Here is a 21,394-nt window from a genome sequence, read left to right on the forward strand (position 1 = left end):
TATTTTTTTATTTTTTTTTTAAATAAATGATCGTCTGAATGAATGGAGGAAGGAAAACCTACACCCCAAGGAACACCTGGCTGGCTGGTAAAGAGAAAGGTGAAAATTAATCAGATGGAGGGGAAGCAGGGATACAACAAAAGGGAACAAACTCACCTGGAGAGGAGGGAAAATAAACGTCAAATAATGCTGATCCTGCTGCTGCTGCCATCAATGCCATTCACAAAAAAGCTCTTTATGCAAAAGAGTTATGGCAGACTACGTTCCTCATTAGGAAACCCTGCATACCCCAAAAGATCCGCAGAAGGGGTTCCCAGACCTTTTAGCGCTAATAGCGGCCCGAGTACAGGGACTGCGCTTGGGAGAGGCTTAACCCAGCAGAAGCTGCTCAGAAGCAGAGGTAGGGACATACTGCTACTCTTCTCAAGTCCAGAGGTATGAGGAAAAAAAGGAGAATGCTGGGAGTAGGGGGCGTCTTTCTTTTATGCTATTCACTAGTCCTGTAGGCGGAGTAGAGGCAGAGCTCTATCACAGGTATGCTGCCATGGAGGTGCCAGGAAAAAGCTTTGCCTGAGTCACTGGACAAATCGTTTACAGGATTGTCCAGTCCGGATTTAGTCGGACAATGCCACAGCCGTGGCTTACATCAATCAAGGGGGCACCAAGAGTGTCTTGGCGGCCAGGAGGTGGCCGAGATCCTGGAATTGGCAAAAAAGTTTGTTCCAGCCCTTTCTGCAGTGCAAATCCCGGGTGTGGAAAACTGGCAGGCGGATTACCTGAGTTGTCAGGTGTTGGAGCAGGAGGAGTGGTCCCTGCACCCGGAGAGGTTTCACCTCCTGTGTGTCGTGTGGGGGACACCGGATGTGGACCTGTTTGCTTGTCAACTCAACAAGAAGGTTCAGAGGTTTGTAGCCAGGTTGAGGGATCCTCTGGCCGACGCCGCAGACGCACTGGTGGCTCCTTGGGGTCAGTATCGGCTGATATATCCATTCCCTCCACTGAAACTCCTGCTGAGGCTTTTGCGCAGTGGTAGGGATTCCAGTCATTCTGGTGGCCCCAGACTGGACTCGCCGGTCTTGGTATGCAGATCCCGTAAGGTTGGTCTCCGATGCTCCTCGGAGACTTCCTCTCAGGGAAGATCTGCTGTCTCAAGGGCCGATCTTCCATCCTGCTTTACTATCACTGGCTTGAACAGAGTGGCTGTTGAAAGTCAGGTATTGAAGGATAGAGGTATTTCTGATTCTGTGATTCCTACACTGTTGAAGGACAGAAAGTCTACTTCTAGGAAGACCTATCATCGTACGTGAAAATCATACATCTCATGGTGTGAATCGCTGAAGGTGTATCCTCGCCTTTTTTTGGTGGCTAGGATTTTGACCTTTCTTCAAAAAGAGGTTGAACAGCGGTTGGCTTTGGGCACTATCAAATGCAAAGTGTCAACTTTAGCTGTTTTTTCCAACGCCCTTTAGCTACGCATGCCCTTGATTCGCACTTTTATACATGAGGTTCGCCATATGGCTCTTCCGAGACGATCCCTGCTACCTCCGTGGGATCTTAATTTGGTATTGTCTGTTCTTTCGAAAAAAAAAACTCCTTTTGATAATATTAGGGAAATTCCTCTGCTTACACTGTCTCAGAAGGTTGCCTTTTTGGTGGCTATTAATTCTGCTCGCAGAGTATCTGAATTGGCGGCGCTGTCCTGCCGTTCACCTTTATCTAGTGGTCCACAGAAAAAAAGTGGTACTTTGACCTAATCAGTCGTTTCTCCCTAAGGTGATTTCCATCTGAATGAAGACATTGTGCTGCCTTCACTCTGTCCTAAGCCCAAGCATGGGATGTGGTTCAGGCAATTAGAGTTTACCTGGCGGCTACTGAATCCTTCAGGAAATCAGACTTTGTCCTCACCGAAGGAACGCAAAAGGGATTAGCTGCGTCTGCTGTGACCATATCCAGATGGATTAGGCAGACGGTGGTACAGGCTTATTCACTGAAGGGTCAGGTTCACCAATCCCTGTGAAGGTGCATTCTACTAGGGCGCGGAGTGCCTCTTGGGCTTTTCGCCATCAGGCGTCAGTAATGCAAGTTTGCAAGGCAGCAACTTGGTCGTTGGTGCACATGTACACAAAATTCTACAAGGTAGATGTGTTGGCTTCTAAACCCTGCTTGCAACAAAACTGAAGGCTATAGTAGAGTGTGTGTGTATGCCTGTAGGGACTGCCCTATAGGCGTGGTAACGTTTTTTTTTTCCTGCCTATTGTCCTACTCCTGTAGGGGGCAGCATAACCCAGTGGTCAAGAAGAATATGGAGCTGCGTCTGTCAATGAACTTCAGAGAAAAGGATTTTACGGTAAGTAAAAAATTATTTTCTTTCACCTTTCCAATGAGTAGTCTCGGTGAACAATATGAAGACTTGAGAAGTGGTTAAGATACAAGAAAAATATAAATAACTTCACTAATGAATACTTACAAACTAAATACAATGACGGCAAACATGATTTGCCTTTTTGTTTCCTTATTTTTTCACAAGCTTGGCATATAGAACTATAGATTCTTTAGACCATAAACTAGCACAAATAGCTTTTAGCACTCTTTTTGGCTCTTTATCACGAAACGTGTTATATGAGTCTGTATTTCTTTTTTTTTTTTTTTTTCCCCATGTTGAGTTTGTAAATAAACTGAAGGTTTATATTGCTTACGGATATTTATCAGAGAAAAACTGGACAGGCACGAAGTGAACAATGATAGACAAATGTGGACTAACCTGGAGCAACAGAAAGGATAAAATTACATGCGTAAATTGGTGCAGGTGAGTGATCCCAATTACGCCTAGTAAAACGAATGGACTTTAAAGGATGTGATGATGCAATATTTGTAACAAGTTAGTCAACACAAAATATGCATAAAAAATATAATATTTTATTAAATTGTTCAAATATTAAAACATTCTCTGATCAAATGATCAGGCCATACGGACATACATACAGACATTTTTATTACAAAATGAGAGAAACCTCTGTAAGTAGAGTCGATTAAGTTCAGTCGTATTGAAACAGGCTGACGCGTTTCGCTTGAACAGTTAAGTTCAGGGATTTGCTTCCTCAGAGACCCTTGTTTCAGAACTAGACGACTAAATGACACAAATGGATTGGCCCACTCAAGCCAGTCAAACCAGCAGCTGCCCCACTGAGACTGAGCGCTGTAGACAGTCACAAGCAACCAAATGTAGAGGATTCCCAGGAGTCCAGGGTACCTCACACATGGGGAGTGCTGAGTCCCCTCAATATAGGTTAAGAGCCACTGTGTCAACACATACAGCTAGGATATGTGGAAGGAATTGATTTAAAGCCACTATAATATATAGTGGTCAAGGGGTTACTCGATGGAATCTTCACCCGTACTTCACTGATAAGCCAAAGTTACAGCGTCTCCCTTCAAGGATCGGCGATCGACCGTCTACAGCGCTTCAGTGGGGCAGCTGCTGGTTTGACTGGCGTGAGTGGGCCAATCCATTCGTGTCATTTAGTCGTCTAGTTCTGAAACAAGGGTCTCTGAGGAAGCAAATCCCTGAACTTAACTGTTCAAGCGAAACGCGTCAGCCTGTTTCAATACGACTGAACTTAATCGACTCTACTTACAGAGGTTTCTCTCATTTTGTAATAAAAATGTCTGTATGTATGTCCGTATGGCCTGATCATTTGATCAGAGAATGTTTTAATATTTGAACAATTTAATAAAATATTATATTTTTTATGCATATTTTGTGTTGACTACCTTGTTACAAATATTGCATCATCACATCCTTTAAAGTCCATTTGTTTTACTAGGCGTAATTGGGATCACTCACCTGCACCAATTTACGCATGTAATTTTATCCTTTCTCTATGTCTATTGGGATGTGGATGTGATTGGATGCAATATACTATTGACACCCAAAGAAACCCATTTAGCTATTCATATAACCTGGAGCAACACTATTTTTTTTTTTGAAAATCTTTTTATTGTTTCAAACAGAGAAACATAACAACACACAAACAATAGGTGCAAAAAGGTTCACATAGCAGTCTTGCAGCGCATGGTCATCATCAAGGCAAGCACATATAAAAAGGGGGAAAAGTGAGCCCACGCAGGGGCACAATTATCCTGGTAGCAAGAAATACAGCATCAAGCAGTGTACATCATAAGACAAGTAGCACAGTTCGGGCCGCCTCGCGGCCGGTCCCCAGAAAGCGGTCTAAGGAACCCCCGAGCCACCCCCGCCCAGACAGGCGGCAAGCAGCGGCACGGAGGAGTCCGCCAACCACTTGGCCCAAACCCTGTCATGCTTTTTGGGGCAGCCCCTATGAGAATACGTGTCCTTGTACAGCGGTATCACCGAGTCCACCAGTGCCCTCCACCGCCGGAGCGGGGGAGGGGACCGTTGCCTCCAATGAAGCACTATGTTCTTTCTGGCGAAAAACAGGAGGAGACCCATGAGGGTGCGATCCGCCACCCTAGGGAACAGATCATCTAGGAGGCCCAACAGGGCCGTTTTTGGGGAGGGGTCTACCGAAACCTGCAACACTCCGTTTGCAGCCGCGTAGACCCGGGACCAGTAATCAGACAGATCCGGGCAGGTCCAAAAAATATGGATAAAGTCCCCGGGCGTGTGGCCGCACCGCCAACACTCCGGGGAGTGGGACTCATGCATTCTGTGTAAGCGATGAGGAGTGAAGTACGCCCGGTGGGCGATCTTATACTGCACCATGCGGTCCCTTAGAGAGACCAGGATCTTAAAGGGGGAGTCCCACACCTGCCGCCAGTCCTCCACGTCCATGTCCGGGACATCCCGAGTCCACCGATCTCGGAGACCCGAGAGCTCCGGAGAGAACACACGAAGGAGATGGGCGTGCAAGACCGAGGCGGCGCGGGCGGAGCAATCAAACCGAAGAACCCGCTCCAGGTCCGACCGCACCACCCCCACCCCCCCCTGTGGGAACTGAGCCCTGAAGGCATGGGACAACTGGAGATAACGGAAAAGGTGGGACGGGGGCACCCCGTGGGAGTCACAAAGTTGAGCAAACGAAGGGAGGGAGAGGTCCGAGGACAGATCTGAAATCACCTTTATGCCAAATTTGGTCCAGGCCGCCGGGTCGGGGAGGGAGTACAAGTGGGGCAGAGTAGGGTTGATCCACAGTGGCGCTTTGGGGGAGACCGCGGTGCTCGGGTAAGCCTCCAGCGCCAGGCCTTGACGCCAGGCCCTGAGCGTCGTGTGCATGGACGAAGTCAAAGGATACGGAGCCTTAGGGCCCAGGAACAACAGATGCGACAGCGCCTCCATTGACCCCAGCACCGCCGCCTCCAGCACCACTGCGGAGTTGGAGGCATCAGGAGACAGCCACCATACCGCGGAAACCAACTGGGAGGCCAAAAAATATTTATGACAGTCCGGGAGGGCTAGACCCCCCTGGGACTGAGGTCTCATCAATGTTGAAAACTTGTAACGAGGGGGGCGGGAGCCCCACAAAAAGGAGGAGAAGAGCCTATTCAAATTGGTGAAGAAGGTTTTGGGGATCCATTGGGGCGAGTGGCGAAAGAGGTAGGTCAATTTAGGAAGGATCTTCATTTTTATCAGATTCACCCTGCCCAACAAGGAGAGGGGAAGGTTCTCCCATGCCTTCAGCCTGGCCCAAACATCTGCCATCACCGGGTCTAGATTAAGGGAAATAAATTCCGTGGGGTCCCGAGACACCCTCACCCCCAAATACATGAAGCTGTCAACCCACTGTAGCGAGAGATCCGACGGGGCAGCGCTCCTGGCCGCCCCGTCGATCGCAAGCAACTGGGACTTCGACCAATTCACCTTCAGGCCCGTCACCCTGGAGAAGACGTCCAGGATGTCCAGAGCCCCCCGAAGGGAGGGACCCGCATCTTGTAAAAACAACAGGAGGTCGTCTGCGTACAGCGCCACCCTCTCCTCCAGCCACGCCACCCGAAGCCCCCGAACCTCCAGCGAGGTCCGGAGCGCCTCGGCCAAGGGCTCCATGGCAATGGCGAAAAGGGCCAGAGAAAGAGGACAGCCCTGCCGCGTACCCCTGGACAACAGGAACGAAGGGGACAGCCTGCCCCCCAACCGAATGGCCGCCCTTGGAGATTTGTAGATTGTTTGCAACCACCGTATAAACAACAGGGGGAATCCCATTCTCCTGAGGACTTCCCACAGGAACAGCCATTCCACCGAATCAAAGGCCTTCTCTATATCTAAGGAGGCGACCACCCTTGCACCGGAGTTCAAATGTTGAGTTTGCAAATTAGTATAAAGCCTACGCAAATTGACATCCGTGGATCTGTTGGCCATAAACCCCGTTTGATCCTGGTCGATCACGGAGGGGAGGATGGGGCGAAGTCTGGAGGCAAGGATTTTGGTAAGAACCTTGAGGTCATTATTAAGGAGGGCAATTGGGCAGTAGGAGGCACACAGTTTCGGGTCCTTCGGGGGCTTAGGGATCAGGATAATGTGGGCCTCTGCCATAGAGGGCGGCAAGGAGCCCATCTCCAGGCAGTCATTATAAAGTGCCGCCAGAAGGGGGGCCAGCACTCCGGCATGGGTTTTGTAGAATTCAATAGGCAGCCCATCGGGGCCAGGGGCCTTGCCTCCAGGGATAGAGCGTATCACAATCTCCACCTCCTCCGCCGTGACCGGCCGAACCAAGTCGGAGCGCTCAGCGTCCGACAACCAACCCAGGGCAACCGGATCCAGGAGCTGCTGCAGATCCTCCGGCCGGAGGTCAGCGGGCAAGGTAGTAGCGTATAATCGGGAGTAGAAGTTCCCAAAGAGCTCCAAGATTCCCTCCGGCGAGGTGATCGCCTCCCCAGCAGGAGAAGTGAGCTCCGGAACCAGGGTGAGGGGGGCATCATGATGAGACATAACTGCCAACAGTTTCCCGTTCCGATCTCCGTGTTCAAAAAAACTCTGTTTAGATTGATACATAGACAACCGGGTGACCTCAGTCAGGTGTAGATGTAAGTCTCTCTTACTAGCCTGCAGCTCCTCAAAGTTAGCGGCCGAGGGGTCCCGGACATAGCGGCCAGAAGCCGCCTCGGCTGCCTCCTCCAAGTCGGACACCGTAGCCAGCTGCTGAACTCGAACGGCTTTGATTGCCGAAATATAGTGGCCCCTAGTGACCGCCTTAAAGGCGTCCCATACCAGTCCGGGAGAGGACGTACCTGCATTAGTGTTCCAATAGTCCCTAATCATAGACGGGGTCTGAGCCACAATCTCAGGCTGGTCCACCCACTGGGCACCTAGGCGCCACATGGCACTACTGCGATCACAGCCCGAGCGAATAACGACCTGCAAGGGACTATGGTCCGACAAGCCACTGGGGAGATAGGAGACCTCCTCCACATCAGACAACATGAGCGGGTTGGCGAAGCCATAGTCCTGGAGGACGTTTTGTGAGTAGCAGAAAAGCAGGAGTAAACCTTCTCCTGGGGGTTTTTCCAGCGCCAAACCTCCTGTAACCCGGCGGCCGAGGACCAATGGAGAAGGTCCCCGGAAAAGGCCCTGGAAGGCAAGGGCCTATCAAGGTCCGGGGAGAGGATGGCGTTGAAGTCCCCCAGGAGAAGCAGTTTGGCAGGACAATAGCTGGAGATCCTCTCCAGAACGGTATACAGGACCTCGGCCTTAAACGGCGGGGGCACATAAATGCCCGCCACCACATACCTCTGTTGCCACATAGTGAGCACCAGCACCACATATCTACCTGAGGGGTCGGTGTGCACCGCCTCCACCACACAGGGCAAAGACTTGTGAATCAGTACAGAAACACCCCTGGCATACGTAGAGTAGGAGGCATGGAATGACCTCTGTACCCATGGTTTTTTTAGAGAGAGGAGCTTGCTGCCCACCAGGTGGGTTTCTTGCAGAATCAGTATGGAGGGGTTGTAACGCTGCACATACTGAAAGAGCAATGCCCGCTTAAACTTGGAATTAAGACCCCGTACGTTCCAGGATAGCACAGAGAAGGTAGATGGTTTACGTGATGCCATCCTGGAAGGTTATAAAAATGAACACCCCAGAAGTGTCTCCCATAGGTACTTCCTCCTAGGGAGCAGCAAGACCGAGTAAACCCATGCACCTAACAAAAACACAAACAGACAAAATAAGCCCTCCTGGAGGGAGAGCACAACACCCCAAACACATAGCGTTTACCCTACTGTACCCCGTTACCCCCAAAAAACAAGGGGGAGAGCCCAGGGACAGTTTAAACCCAAAACTGAGAAGAAAAAAAAGAACGGTTAGGCACCGGCCAGCAGACCGCCTGGGCCTACCGCCACAGTCTGTCCAAAAAGTAGTCCGCCCACCGCCAACAGGGCCAGCGGGTAGCACAGTACAGGGAGCCTTCCAAAAAACCAAAAAGAGGCAAAAGTCAAACAGCGGGAGAGAAAAAAAAGGGGAAAAAAAAAAGTGCAGTTCACCCGAGCTCCGTGGTGAACAAAAGGGACATAAGGGCCAAAGGAGGATGCAGGGCAAGCATCTGCCGTAAGGAAGGAGGTGCAAGGGTCCAGGAGTCCTGAGAAACACATCCAAGGGAGGCAGAGTAGGGGCCTAAAGGAGAGCAGGAGTGGGAATAAAAGGGGGGCAAACAGGGCAGGAGTCATTGCAGGAAACCACTCACGAAATCCAGGACATCACACAGCCGAGGGGAACACAGGGGGTCAGCAACAATCAGACTGCAGCACCCAAGGTGTCAATCCAATCACTGGCATCTGGAGGGGTCTCGAAGAATCGCACCGTGCCCTGATGGGCCACTCGCAGCCGACTGGGATACAGCATACTGTATTTGATATTCCTCTCCCTCAGGCGTCGTCTCACATCATTAAAGGATCTGCGGCGTCTCTGTACCTCAGCCGAGAAGTCCGGGAATAACATCACCCTGGTGTTCTCATAGGGCAACTCCTCTCGCTTCCGAGCCGCAGCAAGGATCATATCCCGGTAGTTCAGCATCCGAACCAGGAACGGTCTGGGGGGGGCCCCCGAGGGCCTCTTGCCCGTGGGCACCCGGTGAGCCCGCTCGACCACATACGTAGCAGGAAGGTTATGCAGGTGCAGCAGGGATTTGAAGAAGTCCTCAGCAAAGGCTTCAGGGCGATCACCCTCCGGCAAGCCCACCACACGGACGTTATTCCGGCACTGCCTGTTCTAAGCATCATCCACCTTGTTTGTGAGGGCGGCGACCAACGCCTGTAAGTCCGCTAGCTGGGCCGAATGGGATCCCTGCCGGTCCTCCACCTCACCAATCCGGTCTTCAGCTTCCGTCATCCTGCCCCTGATCTTGTCCAGATCGTGGCGTATCAGGGTACATTCGGAGGCCACGCTGTCTATGCGGAGCATGAGGGAAGCTTTGCAGCCTTCAATGGCCGCGAGGATGGGTGCAGTGATCGCCGCCGCCTCCACCGCCACTTCCGCGGGCGCAGGAGAGCTCCGCTCCGGCGTCTGTGAGCCCGACGGCTGCGGGCCAGGGGAGGAAGACATCCCCGCCGAGGCCCCGGAGCAGCGGCTTGCCTGGGGGCTGGTGGAGACCGGCAAGATGGCGCCGGGAGGACACGTGACCCGGCACTTTCCCGGGCGCTGAGGCTTCGGATCCTTGGGTAGCTTACCCTTCGGCTTGTTTGACATGACGGCAGGACCGGGGCAATCCAGGGGAACAGGACAAGCCGGCAAGCCAGGTAAGGAGGGTAAAATAGCCCTAAAACGAGAGGATTAGCACGGATAACCACGGAGCTCTGCAGCCACACGTCCGCTCAGGCTCACATCCCGGCCACGCCCCCGGAGCAACACTATTTTGATACTGTGCATATATTACTTCAACTATAGTTTATCTCTGATTCTAATCACCATTTTGATATGCTGTTTTTTTACTGAAAGTATATTGTGCTTGTGTGTTCTTTTTCATAAGATTGAATTTTGAAGTTTGTGAAAGGTTTACTTTAGAGTCGTTTATTGGCTGGAATGCCTTCCAGTGTGTTTTTTAAAATGCGTCCGGAATGCATGTACAGTAATTGCCATGTATTCCAATGGCCCTAGTTCATGCCAGTGCAGTCAGTTCCAGTGCGTTTGACAAAATTACAATCTGCATTTTTTTTTTCATCCAGAAAGTGTACATGTAAATGCATTGGAAAGCACATAAACAAATTTTCAAGGGTCAAAATAAAAAGAAGAGGAAAAACACACAGAAAATGCATCCAAACACATCTAAATGTGCATGCAAAAACACACCCAGAATGTTGAAATTGTGGTGTGAACCAGCCCTAAGTGTTTTGGTAAAAAAAGGGTTTATCAGTATTTAACTAAACTTGTTTTAGTAGGAGTTCTTATTGTGGTTCCTCCCTTGCAGTTGGATTCCTAACATAATCTGTTCAGGCTTCAGGATCTTGTGAACCTGAAACAATTAGCATTATGTTTAGCTTTAGCTAGAACCTAGATAATCAGGTAATACCGATGGGGAGTACATGATTTTTGTCAGTTGCAATACTGTTTTTTTCTGAAATTAAAATGTTATGACCAGAATGGACTACATATGTATATTCTGTTTATAACAGGACAGTTTTAAAGCTGGAAACACAGATTAAGCAACTGGAGCATGAAAACATGGTGAAACTTCGACACATTGCTGAAGGCCAGTCATGGTCATCCAGTTCAAAGTAGGTTGATTTGGTTGTTGCATATTGTCTTCTCTGCATCAGTGTCTTGTCCAGAGTTGTCATTCTTGGATATTTTTAGGATGTGACTAAAGGGGGGAGGAGTTCAAAGGAATAATTTGTTGTGGGTAGAAGATAACAAACCACACTGACAAAATTGTATGTGTAACGGATCTTTGTACCCCAGGTGGGCACATCCGCCGGATCTGTGTCTCCTGTCCTCCAAACGCACCCACAGCCTGCGGAGAAGCCATACCCAGCCCGTAACCCCTCAATCACGAGACAATCCACACAGGTGTTGAGTGTTAACCATGCAGAGCTTAAACTGTTTATTACATTCCAAGACACAGTTTTACACACAGTTAGGGAAACTCCCTTTAGCCTTGCAGGGGGGGGGGGGATGAGACAAGGACCAACCAAGGAGAACTGAACATTTGTACAATGAAAAAGGCAGTCTTAATACACACCCCCTGCGGAGAGATGTCTCCAGCCCGACCATTGTCTGTCATGAATCCACACCCTTAGACACAGAAACAGGAGGGGGGGGGGGGGGGAGAAGGGCTGTAGCATTACATTACAAAACACTTGGTTCTAAACTGCATACACATGTAATAAACGTAATGCATACATGAAGGACAATATACAGTGGCTGTGTTTGCCACATTGCTCCCCCAGAACCAAGCCGGCATACACAGTCTGATCCTAACGGATCGGCTTGGGGATGTCCGGGGAGTACTCACGGATCATTTGTCAATGTCTGTTTGCCTGGATAATTCGTCGGCTTTGCCGTTTTGCTTCCCAGGGCAGTAGTGGATGATAAAGTCAAAAGGCTGCAGCGCCAAACTCCAGTATCTTCTGGCCCATAGTCTGTCGGTAGGAGGCTTGCGCACAGTCCCCTCCAAAACGCACAGTGACAGTGGGTTCTGTCACATTTCTCCCCTTTTAAAAACAGACTAACGAGGTTCCTGACCCTCAACTGGTCTGGACCTGCGTTAGTCACAAACTTCCACCCCAGGCAACCAGGAAAAGTAAAAGTAGGACTCTGGCGCTGGGGAGCAAAACAGCACATAGGGTCTCCCATGAATAAAAACAGCCGCTGCAGAGTGGGAACAGCTGTCTGCACTCCTCTGATCCGGGGCTGGGTTGCAGATATTGGGGGGAGCTGAATAATCCTCTGCCCTGATGCCAGCGCTTCCGCTGGTAGGGAATGTAGGCTGGTAGGGCTATGCATTTGGGGAGAAAAATATACTTGCTTTTCTCCTGGTGTAGTTACCAGCCGTTGAGAAGGTATCTTGCAGGGACTGTCTCCCGGATTCTTCATCTCTGGTTCTGATGCTGGGCAGAGACCATCAGCGCTCTCTCCTGTAGCCAGCGCTTCTGCCGGGGGGATAAACACTGGGGTAGTGTCCAAGTGCTGGGGAAACGGGTCACTGAGGTCATCCCTCGGACTCCCTGGATCTACCTCTGAGGGTGGGCAGAGGGCAGAGGCCAGCGGCACTCTGCCCCGTAGCCAGCGCTTCTGCTGGGGAATAAACATTGGGGTAGTGTCCAAGTGCTGGGGAAACGGCTCACTGAGGTCATCCCTCGGACTCCCTGGATCTACCTCTGAGGGTGGGCAGAGGGCAGAGGCCAGCGGCACTCTGCCCCGTAGCCAGCGCTTCTGCTGGGGGGATAAACACTGGGGTAGTGTCCAGGTGTTGGGGAGGGAGAATTGCTTCCTCTACTCCCGGTGGGGATATCTGCTGTTGGGAAAACAGCTCACGCAGATCCTCTCTCAGACTCTCCGGATCCAAAACTTTTCCTGCTGCTGGGCAGATGCCAGGGGCACTCTGCCCTGTAGCCAGTGCTTCTGCTGGGGCAACAGATGAGATACTCTGGACTTGCTGCTGATCACCATTTCCCAGCCTTCCAGCGCCTGACTCAACTCCCCCTTCTGAGACCTTCATGCTATCAGCTTGTCTCGCTGCCTGGGGGACCTCCGGTGCGTTCCGGCATTCTAGCGCTCGCAGTGCCCTCTGTATCATTGCTGCTTCTTCCATTGCAGTTAGTACGGGAAAACGCAGGGTCACCCCTGGCCCCATTTGCTTCTCATCTTCGTGACTGTCTGCTATTTCTCTCGGACAGTCCCAGGCAATGGGAGCCATGCCAGGCTGCTGATCACCGTCAAACAGCCGCTTGTAGGCAATCTCGAGCTCCCATTCCTGCTCAACCAGGAACTCCAATTCCTCCAGGTCACACGCCTCGTCGGGGAGGTCCAGCACCTCATCTCGGAAATCCAGAATGTGTTCCAGCCGCCACTCCTCATCGCTCCCAAAGTCTGGGTCTCCGTACATTTTTTGATGGAGCAGCCCCACGCCGCCATAGCCAACGCCTTCTGTCGGGCTGCCATCTGCTGTACCTGGCCACAGTTGAGTCGCGAACCACTGGAGGGCTCTGTAGCTGGCATCCAGCCTCATTTCCTCCTGGACCAATCTTCCGAGCTCCGTCTTCCCCTCATCTCGCGGTCGTTCCCTCAGGAACACCTCTCGCGCACGGTACTGCTTCCGGTACATCTCTGTGGAGGAGGGAAGGATCTTCCCCTGATGGTGCCGCTCGTGGCTTAGCGCCTCATGCCAGAGTTGCCGGCGGATCACATCCTCCCAGCCGAGCCTGGTGTGCTCTGTCGCTGGTCCCCGATGGCGCTTCCGCATGCCTTGCAGCCTCCTCCCGAACTCCGCTCTCATGCTGGCTGGTCCCCGTATCACTCCTCGGCAGCTGCCCAGATCTTGAATCCTGGTGGTGGTTTGGATGTCCTGGACTGCAGGAGACATCCCCCCGCTGCCAACCAATGTAACAGATCTTTGTACCCCAGGTGGGCACATCCGCCGGATCTGTGTCTCCTGTCCTCCAAACGCACCCACAGCCTGCGGAGAAGCCATACCCAGCCCGTAACCCCTCAATCACGAGACAATCCACACAGGTGTTGAGTGTTAACCAACCATGCAAAGCTTAAACTGTTTATTACATTCCAAAACACAGTTTTACACACAGTTAGGGAAACTCCCTTTAGCCTTGGAAGGGGGGGGGGGGGGGGATGAGACAAGGACCAACCAAGGAGAACTGAACATTTGTACAATGAAAAAGGCAGTCTTAATACACACCCCCTGCGGAGAGATGTCTCCAGCCCGACCATTGTCTGTCATGAATCCACACCCTTAGACACAGAAACAGGAGGGGGGGGGGGGAAGGGCTGTAGCATTACATTACAAAACACTTGGTTCTAAACTGCATACACATGTAATAAACGTAATGCATACATGAAGGACAATATACAGTGGCTGTGTTTGCCACATTGCTCCCCCAGAACCAAGCCGGCATACACAGTCTGATCCTAACGGATCGGCTTGGGGATGTCCGGGGAGTACTCACGGATCATTTGTCAATGTCTGTTTGCCTGGATAATTCGTCGGCTTTGCCGTTTTGCTTCCCAGGGCAGTAGTGGATGATAAAGTCAAAAGGCTGCAGCGCCAAACTCCAGTATCTTCTGGCCCATAGTCTGTCGGTAGGAGGCTTGCGCACAGTCCCCTCCAAAACGCACAGTGACAGTGGGTTCTGTCACAGTATGCAACTGCACATCGCTCAAAGAACTTGTGCCTAATGAAAAAAACTGCATATTGTTATAAAGTGACAATGTCATTAAAAAAACACATCCTTTAAAAGAACAGTAATAATAATTACCTGTCCTGCCACCCATGCCCCTGATTTTCACACTTTTGCAGAGCTACACTGACCAAAAAATCTTTAGCATCTGACACTTCCACGTGCTTTGGATGCCTGGGCTCCTTGCTACAGCTGTGTGTTTCCACTCGCCAGGCATTACTTTACTGTGTCCATAAATAGCTGAGCCTTTGGGCGGAACCACAGCACTACAGCAGGGAAAGGATCAGCCAACACAAGCTGATGTATCAGATGTTGAAATTTTTTTGGCTGATGTAGCTTTCCAAGAGAAAATATGGGAGGCCCTGGGTATCAGGGCAGATATGTTAGTTATGTTTTTCTATATGATGACATTTATTTTTTTCAGCAATCCTAAAGCTCATACTGTTCAACAACATCGTGTTAAAGACATATGAATAGACAAACTGTATATATTTTCCATAGAGCAGAATATGGGAAACTATTATTACATCATGAGTTGATTTTTACAGTATTTCCTTATGATGACCTATTTGTCCCGGGACTTGGTGAGGAATTGGGGTGGCCACAGGAGTAAGAATTCAAACAACCTAATGTGCATATGGTAGTTAGAGGTGCATATCTTCACTGGTCTCACGATTAGATTCTTTTCCGCGATGCATCGAGAAGCATCATGATTTACTGCCCATGGTTTTCATTAAAAAATTCAAGCAGTCAGAGAAGAGAGAACGGGTCTCCGAGGAGCCATTCTGATGTCTGCATTGATGGTGTCTGCCCAGTTAGTGAATATAGTGGCATAATAATAACATATTAAGAGGGAGGTGTGGCAAACCCATGCCATTGCACCTGTTCAATTGGCAGAGCTGAAGACATTGATACAATTCGTGAGGAGATCTCTGCTGTTCATATACTTTCCATGCTTTGCACTTAATGTCTACAGGTACAATCACTACATCCCTCATTCAACCCCACCACTATAGACGAGGTTGCTAAACTACTTTCTAATGTCCAGCTAACCACCTGCCCTCTGGATCCTGTTCCCTCGCAAATGCTACGTTCACCCTCTGGCTCTTTTCTTCATTCTCGAACCCACATCATCAATCTCTCCCTCTCTTCTGTCCTCTTCCTCAACTCTCTAAAACATGCTAAGACAGAAAGACGCTGCTCCAGCTGATTCGCATAGGCTAAAATCAACAAATTCCTGCTGAGGTGCACACCCTGGCACTGCTGCAGAATCCAGCATTGAAAAAAAGTCAAGGAATGGTAGCACAACCCATCAGATGCAATTGTAGTTTATTGATGTATTATAAAAGCACTAGATGTACAGGCATGATGCAGAGGATCAAAGGATGATGCGTTTCACACGATCAAGCGTGCTTTATCAAACCTACGTACACCCTCTGGTTCTATTCTTCATTCTCGAACCCACATCTTCAATCTTTCCCTCTCTTCTAGCATCTTCCCCAACTCGCTAAAACATGCATTAGTCAGCGCCATACTTAAAAAGCCCTCACTGAACTCAACCGATCTTAACAACCTATGCCCTATTTCCTTGCTCTATTTTTTATCCAAACTCCTTGAACGTCTGGTCTACAACCGACTGAGCGACCACCTTGCCGAGAATAGCCTTCTTGATCCCCTTCAGTCTGGATTTCGGCCTCAACACCCCACAGAACTGCTCTCCTAAAACTAACCAACGATCTACTAACGGCCAAAACCAATGGACACTATTCTGTACTCCTACTCCTCGACCTTTCTGCTGCCTTTGATGCGGTTGACCACCCCCCCCCCACCCCCCCTCAAAAAACTCCACGCCTTTGGTCTCCGTGAATGTACTCTTCACCGGTTCTCTTCCTACTTATCCAACCGCACCTTTAAGGTTACTTACAATTCTACATCCTCCTCTCCTCTTCCTTTCTCTGTTGGGGTCCCCAAGGGCTCTGTTCTTGGGCCTCTCGAAGTTTAATCTACACCCCCTCTCTGGGTCAGCTGATAGCCTCCCTATCGCTTCCAATACGATCTCTATGCTGACGATACCCAAATCTGTTTATCCACCTCTCAGATAACTCAGCTTAACCCCCAGCTACATCACTAGCCTAGTCTAAAACTACCAACCTAATCCCTCTCTTCGTTCCTCTTAAAACTTCCTGCTCTCTAGCTCCCTCGTTACCTCCTCCCATGCTTGTCTCCAGGACTTTTCCAGAGCCTCTCCAATCCTATGGAACTCCTTACCGCAATCTGTCTGATTATCTCCTACTCTATTAGCTTTTAGAGGATCCCCGAAAACCCTCCTCTTCAGAGAAGCTTATCCTACCCGCACCTAACAACTGTACTTCCATTTTCTCCATCAGCTCACCCCCCCATAGTTATTGCCTTTTTGTTTCACATGACCCTCCCTTCTATATTGTAAGCTCTAACGAGCAGGGCCCTCTAATTCTTCCTGTATTTAATTGTATTGTAACTGTATTGTCTTCCCTCATATTGTAAAGTGCTGCGCAAACTGTTGGTGCTATATAAATCCAGTATAATAACAGTAATAAAGACATGAGATTGTAGAAAATCCAGGTCCTGCACAGCTGGGAAACCTTCTGGAGTAAGCCAGAAGACACACAATTTTGCAAGTGTGCATATATTTACTATTTTTAAAGAGGAAGTAAACCCTCCTCGGGAAGTTGTACTTATAGGTAAGCCTATGATAAGGCTTACCTATAGGTACTGTAAATATCTCCTAAACATGTACCGTTTAGGAGATATTTACCTTTAATGCAGCCAGTGACGTCACTGGCGCATGCGCTCTGAAGGAACGGCTGATCGTGCCGTTCCTTCAGAGCCCCGTGCCGTGACCGTCGGCTCCCGCGCGCGTGCGCGGGAGTGACGTCACCGTGGCTCCGGCCAATCAGATGGCCGGATGCCGCGATCCCGGAAGACGGGCGACTGAACATGTCGCTCGTCATACAGGTGAGTGAGCGGCACGGCAGGGGCTCGTTCTAAGGTAAGTATTTCATAATGAGCTAGTATGCGATGCATACTAGCTCATTATGTGTTTCTCTTGCAGGTTGTAAAAAAAAAAAAAAATTTAAACTAGTTTACAACCTCTTTAACTTGTAATTTCAGAATGAACTGGATTGCCTGAAATGTGTAGTGGGTACCCTGCATGTGTGTGCTAAATTTCCCATAATGTGTGATGGGTGGTCTTTGGGTGTGTGCCGGGTGGCCCACAGTTATGTGCTTGGTGGCCTAAAGGTGTACTGGGTGGTTTCCTATGTGAACCTGACTGCCTGCATGTGTACTGGGATGCCCATGGCTGTTGGCTGGGTACCCTACAAGTGTTTGCTGGATTTGCCACAATTCTGTAATGGGTGGGCTATTCATGTGTGTTGGGTAGCCTATTGTTTTTATGCTAGGTCCCTGGGGGGATATGTGCTAGGTGGCACACAATTGTGTGCGAAGTAGCCCACCGGTACATGGGCTGGTTGGGCTCCTGGCACCAGCAGTAGCACATACAAACACTACAAAAATTGGTGTCATAAGATGGGTGAAATTTTTTCCACTATGGCTTTACCAATCCTGCCAGGATCATGGTGCTATACTGCCTACTGAGCACATATAAAAAGTTAGCATTGGGGCAGAAGGGAAGAGTCTCACTGTTACTGCGTTGCTCTGGCAGTTGTCAGGGTACCATTCTCATCAGTGAAGTTCCCTGCCACTAGAGGGGATTCACATGGTCACAACAGGGGGTTCAGTGCACCACTTTCCCAGCACCTTCAGCCAGAGGTAGAAAAAGACACCAATGTTCTCTTGCCCCAGGTGATGTGTCTGCCTCTGCTTTTAGCCATCCGCCTGCAATCGCCGCCAAGGAAGGCGTACGTGCGGGGGGATGTTCCTAATTTTCCACTGATACAAGAAAAAGTTCCTCTCATTTCCCTCAGGTCCAAGGCCAAGCCTGGATCTCTGTTCTGTCGTAAGTCTGGAACCCCAAAATCCACCAAGTTCTCCTTCCACTTGTCAGAGTAGGGGGACTTCTGCTTGACTTCGCAGCTTGTCTGGTCTGACATTTCAGACACTTGGATCTGGAATGTTGTATCCAGGAGCTACAAACTAGAATTTCTGTCTCTGCCTCCACCCTGCTTCATGGTATCTTGCTTGTCAACATCTCAGCAAGGATTAGCGGACCTCTTAAGTGCTCTGGGTCATCTCTTCTCACAAGGTCAGTTGTCCCAGAAAGAGAGGTTCCAAAGTTTTTATTCAAACCTGTTCACTGTCCCCAGAGCAATGGGGCATCAGCTGCATCCTGAATCTTAAAGTTCACATAACATTCCTTCAGGTACAGAAGTTTTGTAAGGAATTTTCCAGGTCAGTCACTGCTTCCCTCTGTCCTGGGGACTTTCTGGCATCTGTGGACATAAAGGACTTGCATGTCCCCCATCCTTCCGGTGCATCAATGCTACCTGCATTTTGCTGTGGGCATGCAATATTACCAATCTATTGTCCTTTCCTTCGGCCTGTTCCACAGCACCTCAGGTTTTAACCAAGCTGCTATTCCTCGTTCTTCTGCTCTGCTCTCTGAGAGAACAATCAGCTTGATTCTAGTCAGCCAATGTCCACCGTACCAACAGGATACGGTCCTGTTCAAGGTTTTTGTCCCCCCCCCCCCAGAAAAAATCCAGTCCGTCAGCAAAAGTTTTAGGCAAGAGTGAAGAAATGCTGTAAAGTAAGAAGGCTTTCCATAATTATTTTAATTATATTTATTTTTTTATTAATTTACAAAATGCAAAGTGTGCGAACAGAAGAAAAATCTAAATCAAATCAATAGTTGGTGTGACTACCCTTTGGCTTCAAACCAGCATCAATTCTTACAGTTCCACACTTTGTAGACTTGCGCAGAATCAGGGATTTGAGTCAGGTGTATGATTTACCAATTCTACCAAGTAAGGGCTAATGATCATCAGTTTCATATGTAGGTTTAAACACAGCCATTAACTGAAACGGAAACAGCAGTGTAGGAGGTGTAAAAATGGGTGAGTAACAGCCAAACTCTGCTTCTAAGGTGAGCTTGTGGAAGACCGTTTGATGTCACAGGTCATTCACCATGGCAAGACTGAGCACAGCAACAAGACACAAGGTAGATATACTGCCTTAGCAAGGTCTTTCCCAGGCAAAGATTTAAAAGTAGACTGGGGTTCCAAGATGTGCTGTTCAAGCATAAAAGAAGCATAAAAAAACAGGCCACCTTGAGGACCGTTGATAGTGGTTGGCCAAGGAATATTAATGTAGCAGATGAAAGACACATCATGCTTTTAGCGCTTCAACATTGGAAGTGTCCAGCAGTGCCATCAGCACAGAACTGGCAGAAACCAGTGGGACCCAGATACACCCATCTACTGTCCAGAGAAATGTCCAGAAATGATCTTCGTGGAAGAATTATGGCCAAAAAGCCATACCTCGGAGATGGGAACAAGGCTAAACTACTCAATTATGCACGAAAACATAGGAATTGGGTGCAGAAAAATAGCAGCAGGTGCATGAGGCTGATGAGTCAGAATGTGAAATATTGGCTGTAGCAGGAGGCAGTTTGTTTTCCAAAGAGCTGGAGAGCGGTACAATAATGAGTTTCTGCAGCCAACAGCGAAGAATGGTGGAGGTTCCTTGCAAGTTTGGGGCTGCATTTCTGCAAATGGCGTTGGATATTTGTTCAGGATTAATGATGTTCTTAATGCTCAGGAATACAGGCAGATATTTACCCACCATACTGTACCATTAAAGACGTTTGTTTTTGTCCCCAAATCTTTTCTACAACAGGACGACTCCAAACATACAGCCAATGTCATTAACCAGTTGCCGACCGCGTTATAACTGAATGACCGCTACAGCACAGATGGCTAGGTCTGGGAGGCCGTCCTATCATGGCCTCACGTGATCTCGCTCGCTGCGGGGCGTGGCTGGCGCGCTCTGTGATCACAGTCACAGCTGATCACGGATGTAAATAGTAGGCACTCCTTTCCTCATGCTGACAGCATGAGGATCAGAGAAGAGAACCGATAACCAGCTTCTCTAAAAGGGACACATACACTTATAATCAGGGCACTGATTATCAGTGTTTGGATTATCAGTACAGTCCAAACAGTGCCCACAATGCTGCCAATGTGTGCCAACCAGTGCTGCGAATCAGTGCCTTCTCATCAGTGTCACCCATCAGTGCCACCTACCAGTGCCCATCAGTGCTGCCTACCAGCACCCACCACTGCCACCTACAGTATAAGTGCTGCCTCATCAGTGCCCACCAGTGCTGCCTCATCAGTGAACATCAGTGAAGAAGAAAAATTACCGGTTTACAAAGTTTTATACCAAGCTATGGAGAATGTGTGTTTTTTTTTTTTTTTTTACTTACGTTTTCTGTCTTTATTTGTTTAGCAAAAAACAAAACCCCAGTGGTGAATAAATACCACCAAAATAAAGCTCTTTTTGTGTGAAAAAAAATTATAAAAATTTTGTTTGGGTACAGTGTTGCATGATCGTCCAATTGTCATTCAAATTGCGACCGCACTGAGCTTTAAATTGGCCTGGTCAGGAAGGGGTAAAAGTGCCTGGGAGGCAAGTGGTTAAGAACTATCTTCAGCATAAAGAAGAGCAAAGAGTCCTGGAAGTGATGGATTGGCCCTCACAGAGCCCTGATCTCAATGTTTGTCTGGAAATGCATGAATTTAGAGATATTCTCCTGCCTACTCTTACTATGTTGCCTTCCTAGATGCCATATCCTGTGTGAGGTGAGTTTCCCTGAGCTGGTGACCTTATTCTGTAAAGAACCCTTCCTTGTGTTACACAGGGATAAGGTTGTTTTGAAGACTAATGCCTCATTTCTTTCCAATGTAATTTCCTCCTCTCCTACTATTGCTTTGCTACAAATCTGAGGCAAGCTGGGAGAGGGTGGGGTTAAACTGCATTGTCTTTACAGCCCTTGTTTTGTTTTTTCTCATCAGGTTGATTCTGTATTTTGTACAGAAAAACAAACTGCATGACTCGAGTAGCTAGGAGTCTGGCT

General features: G+C 49.1%; 1 protein-coding gene across 1 annotated transcript in view; it reads left to right on the forward strand.

Annotated features, from left to right (window-relative positions):
- Positions 1-21,394, forward strand: part of MPHOSPH9 (M-phase phosphoprotein 9) — a 217,289-nt gene that overhangs the window by 156,204 nt on the left and 39,691 nt on the right. Inside the window, exon 16 of the mRNA XM_082258440.1 lies at positions 10,582-10,683. Coding sequence (XP_082114566.1) covers positions 10,582-10,683 — 102 coding nt within the window. The remainder of the gene's footprint in view (positions 1-10,581; positions 10,684-21,394) is intronic.

This window comes from Pelophylax lessonae (genome assembly GCF_965119305.1).
Source record: "Pelophylax lessonae genome assembly, chromosome: 1".
In the NCBI taxonomy this organism is placed as follows: domain Eukaryota; kingdom Metazoa; phylum Chordata; class Amphibia; order Anura; family Ranidae; genus Pelophylax; species Pelophylax lessonae.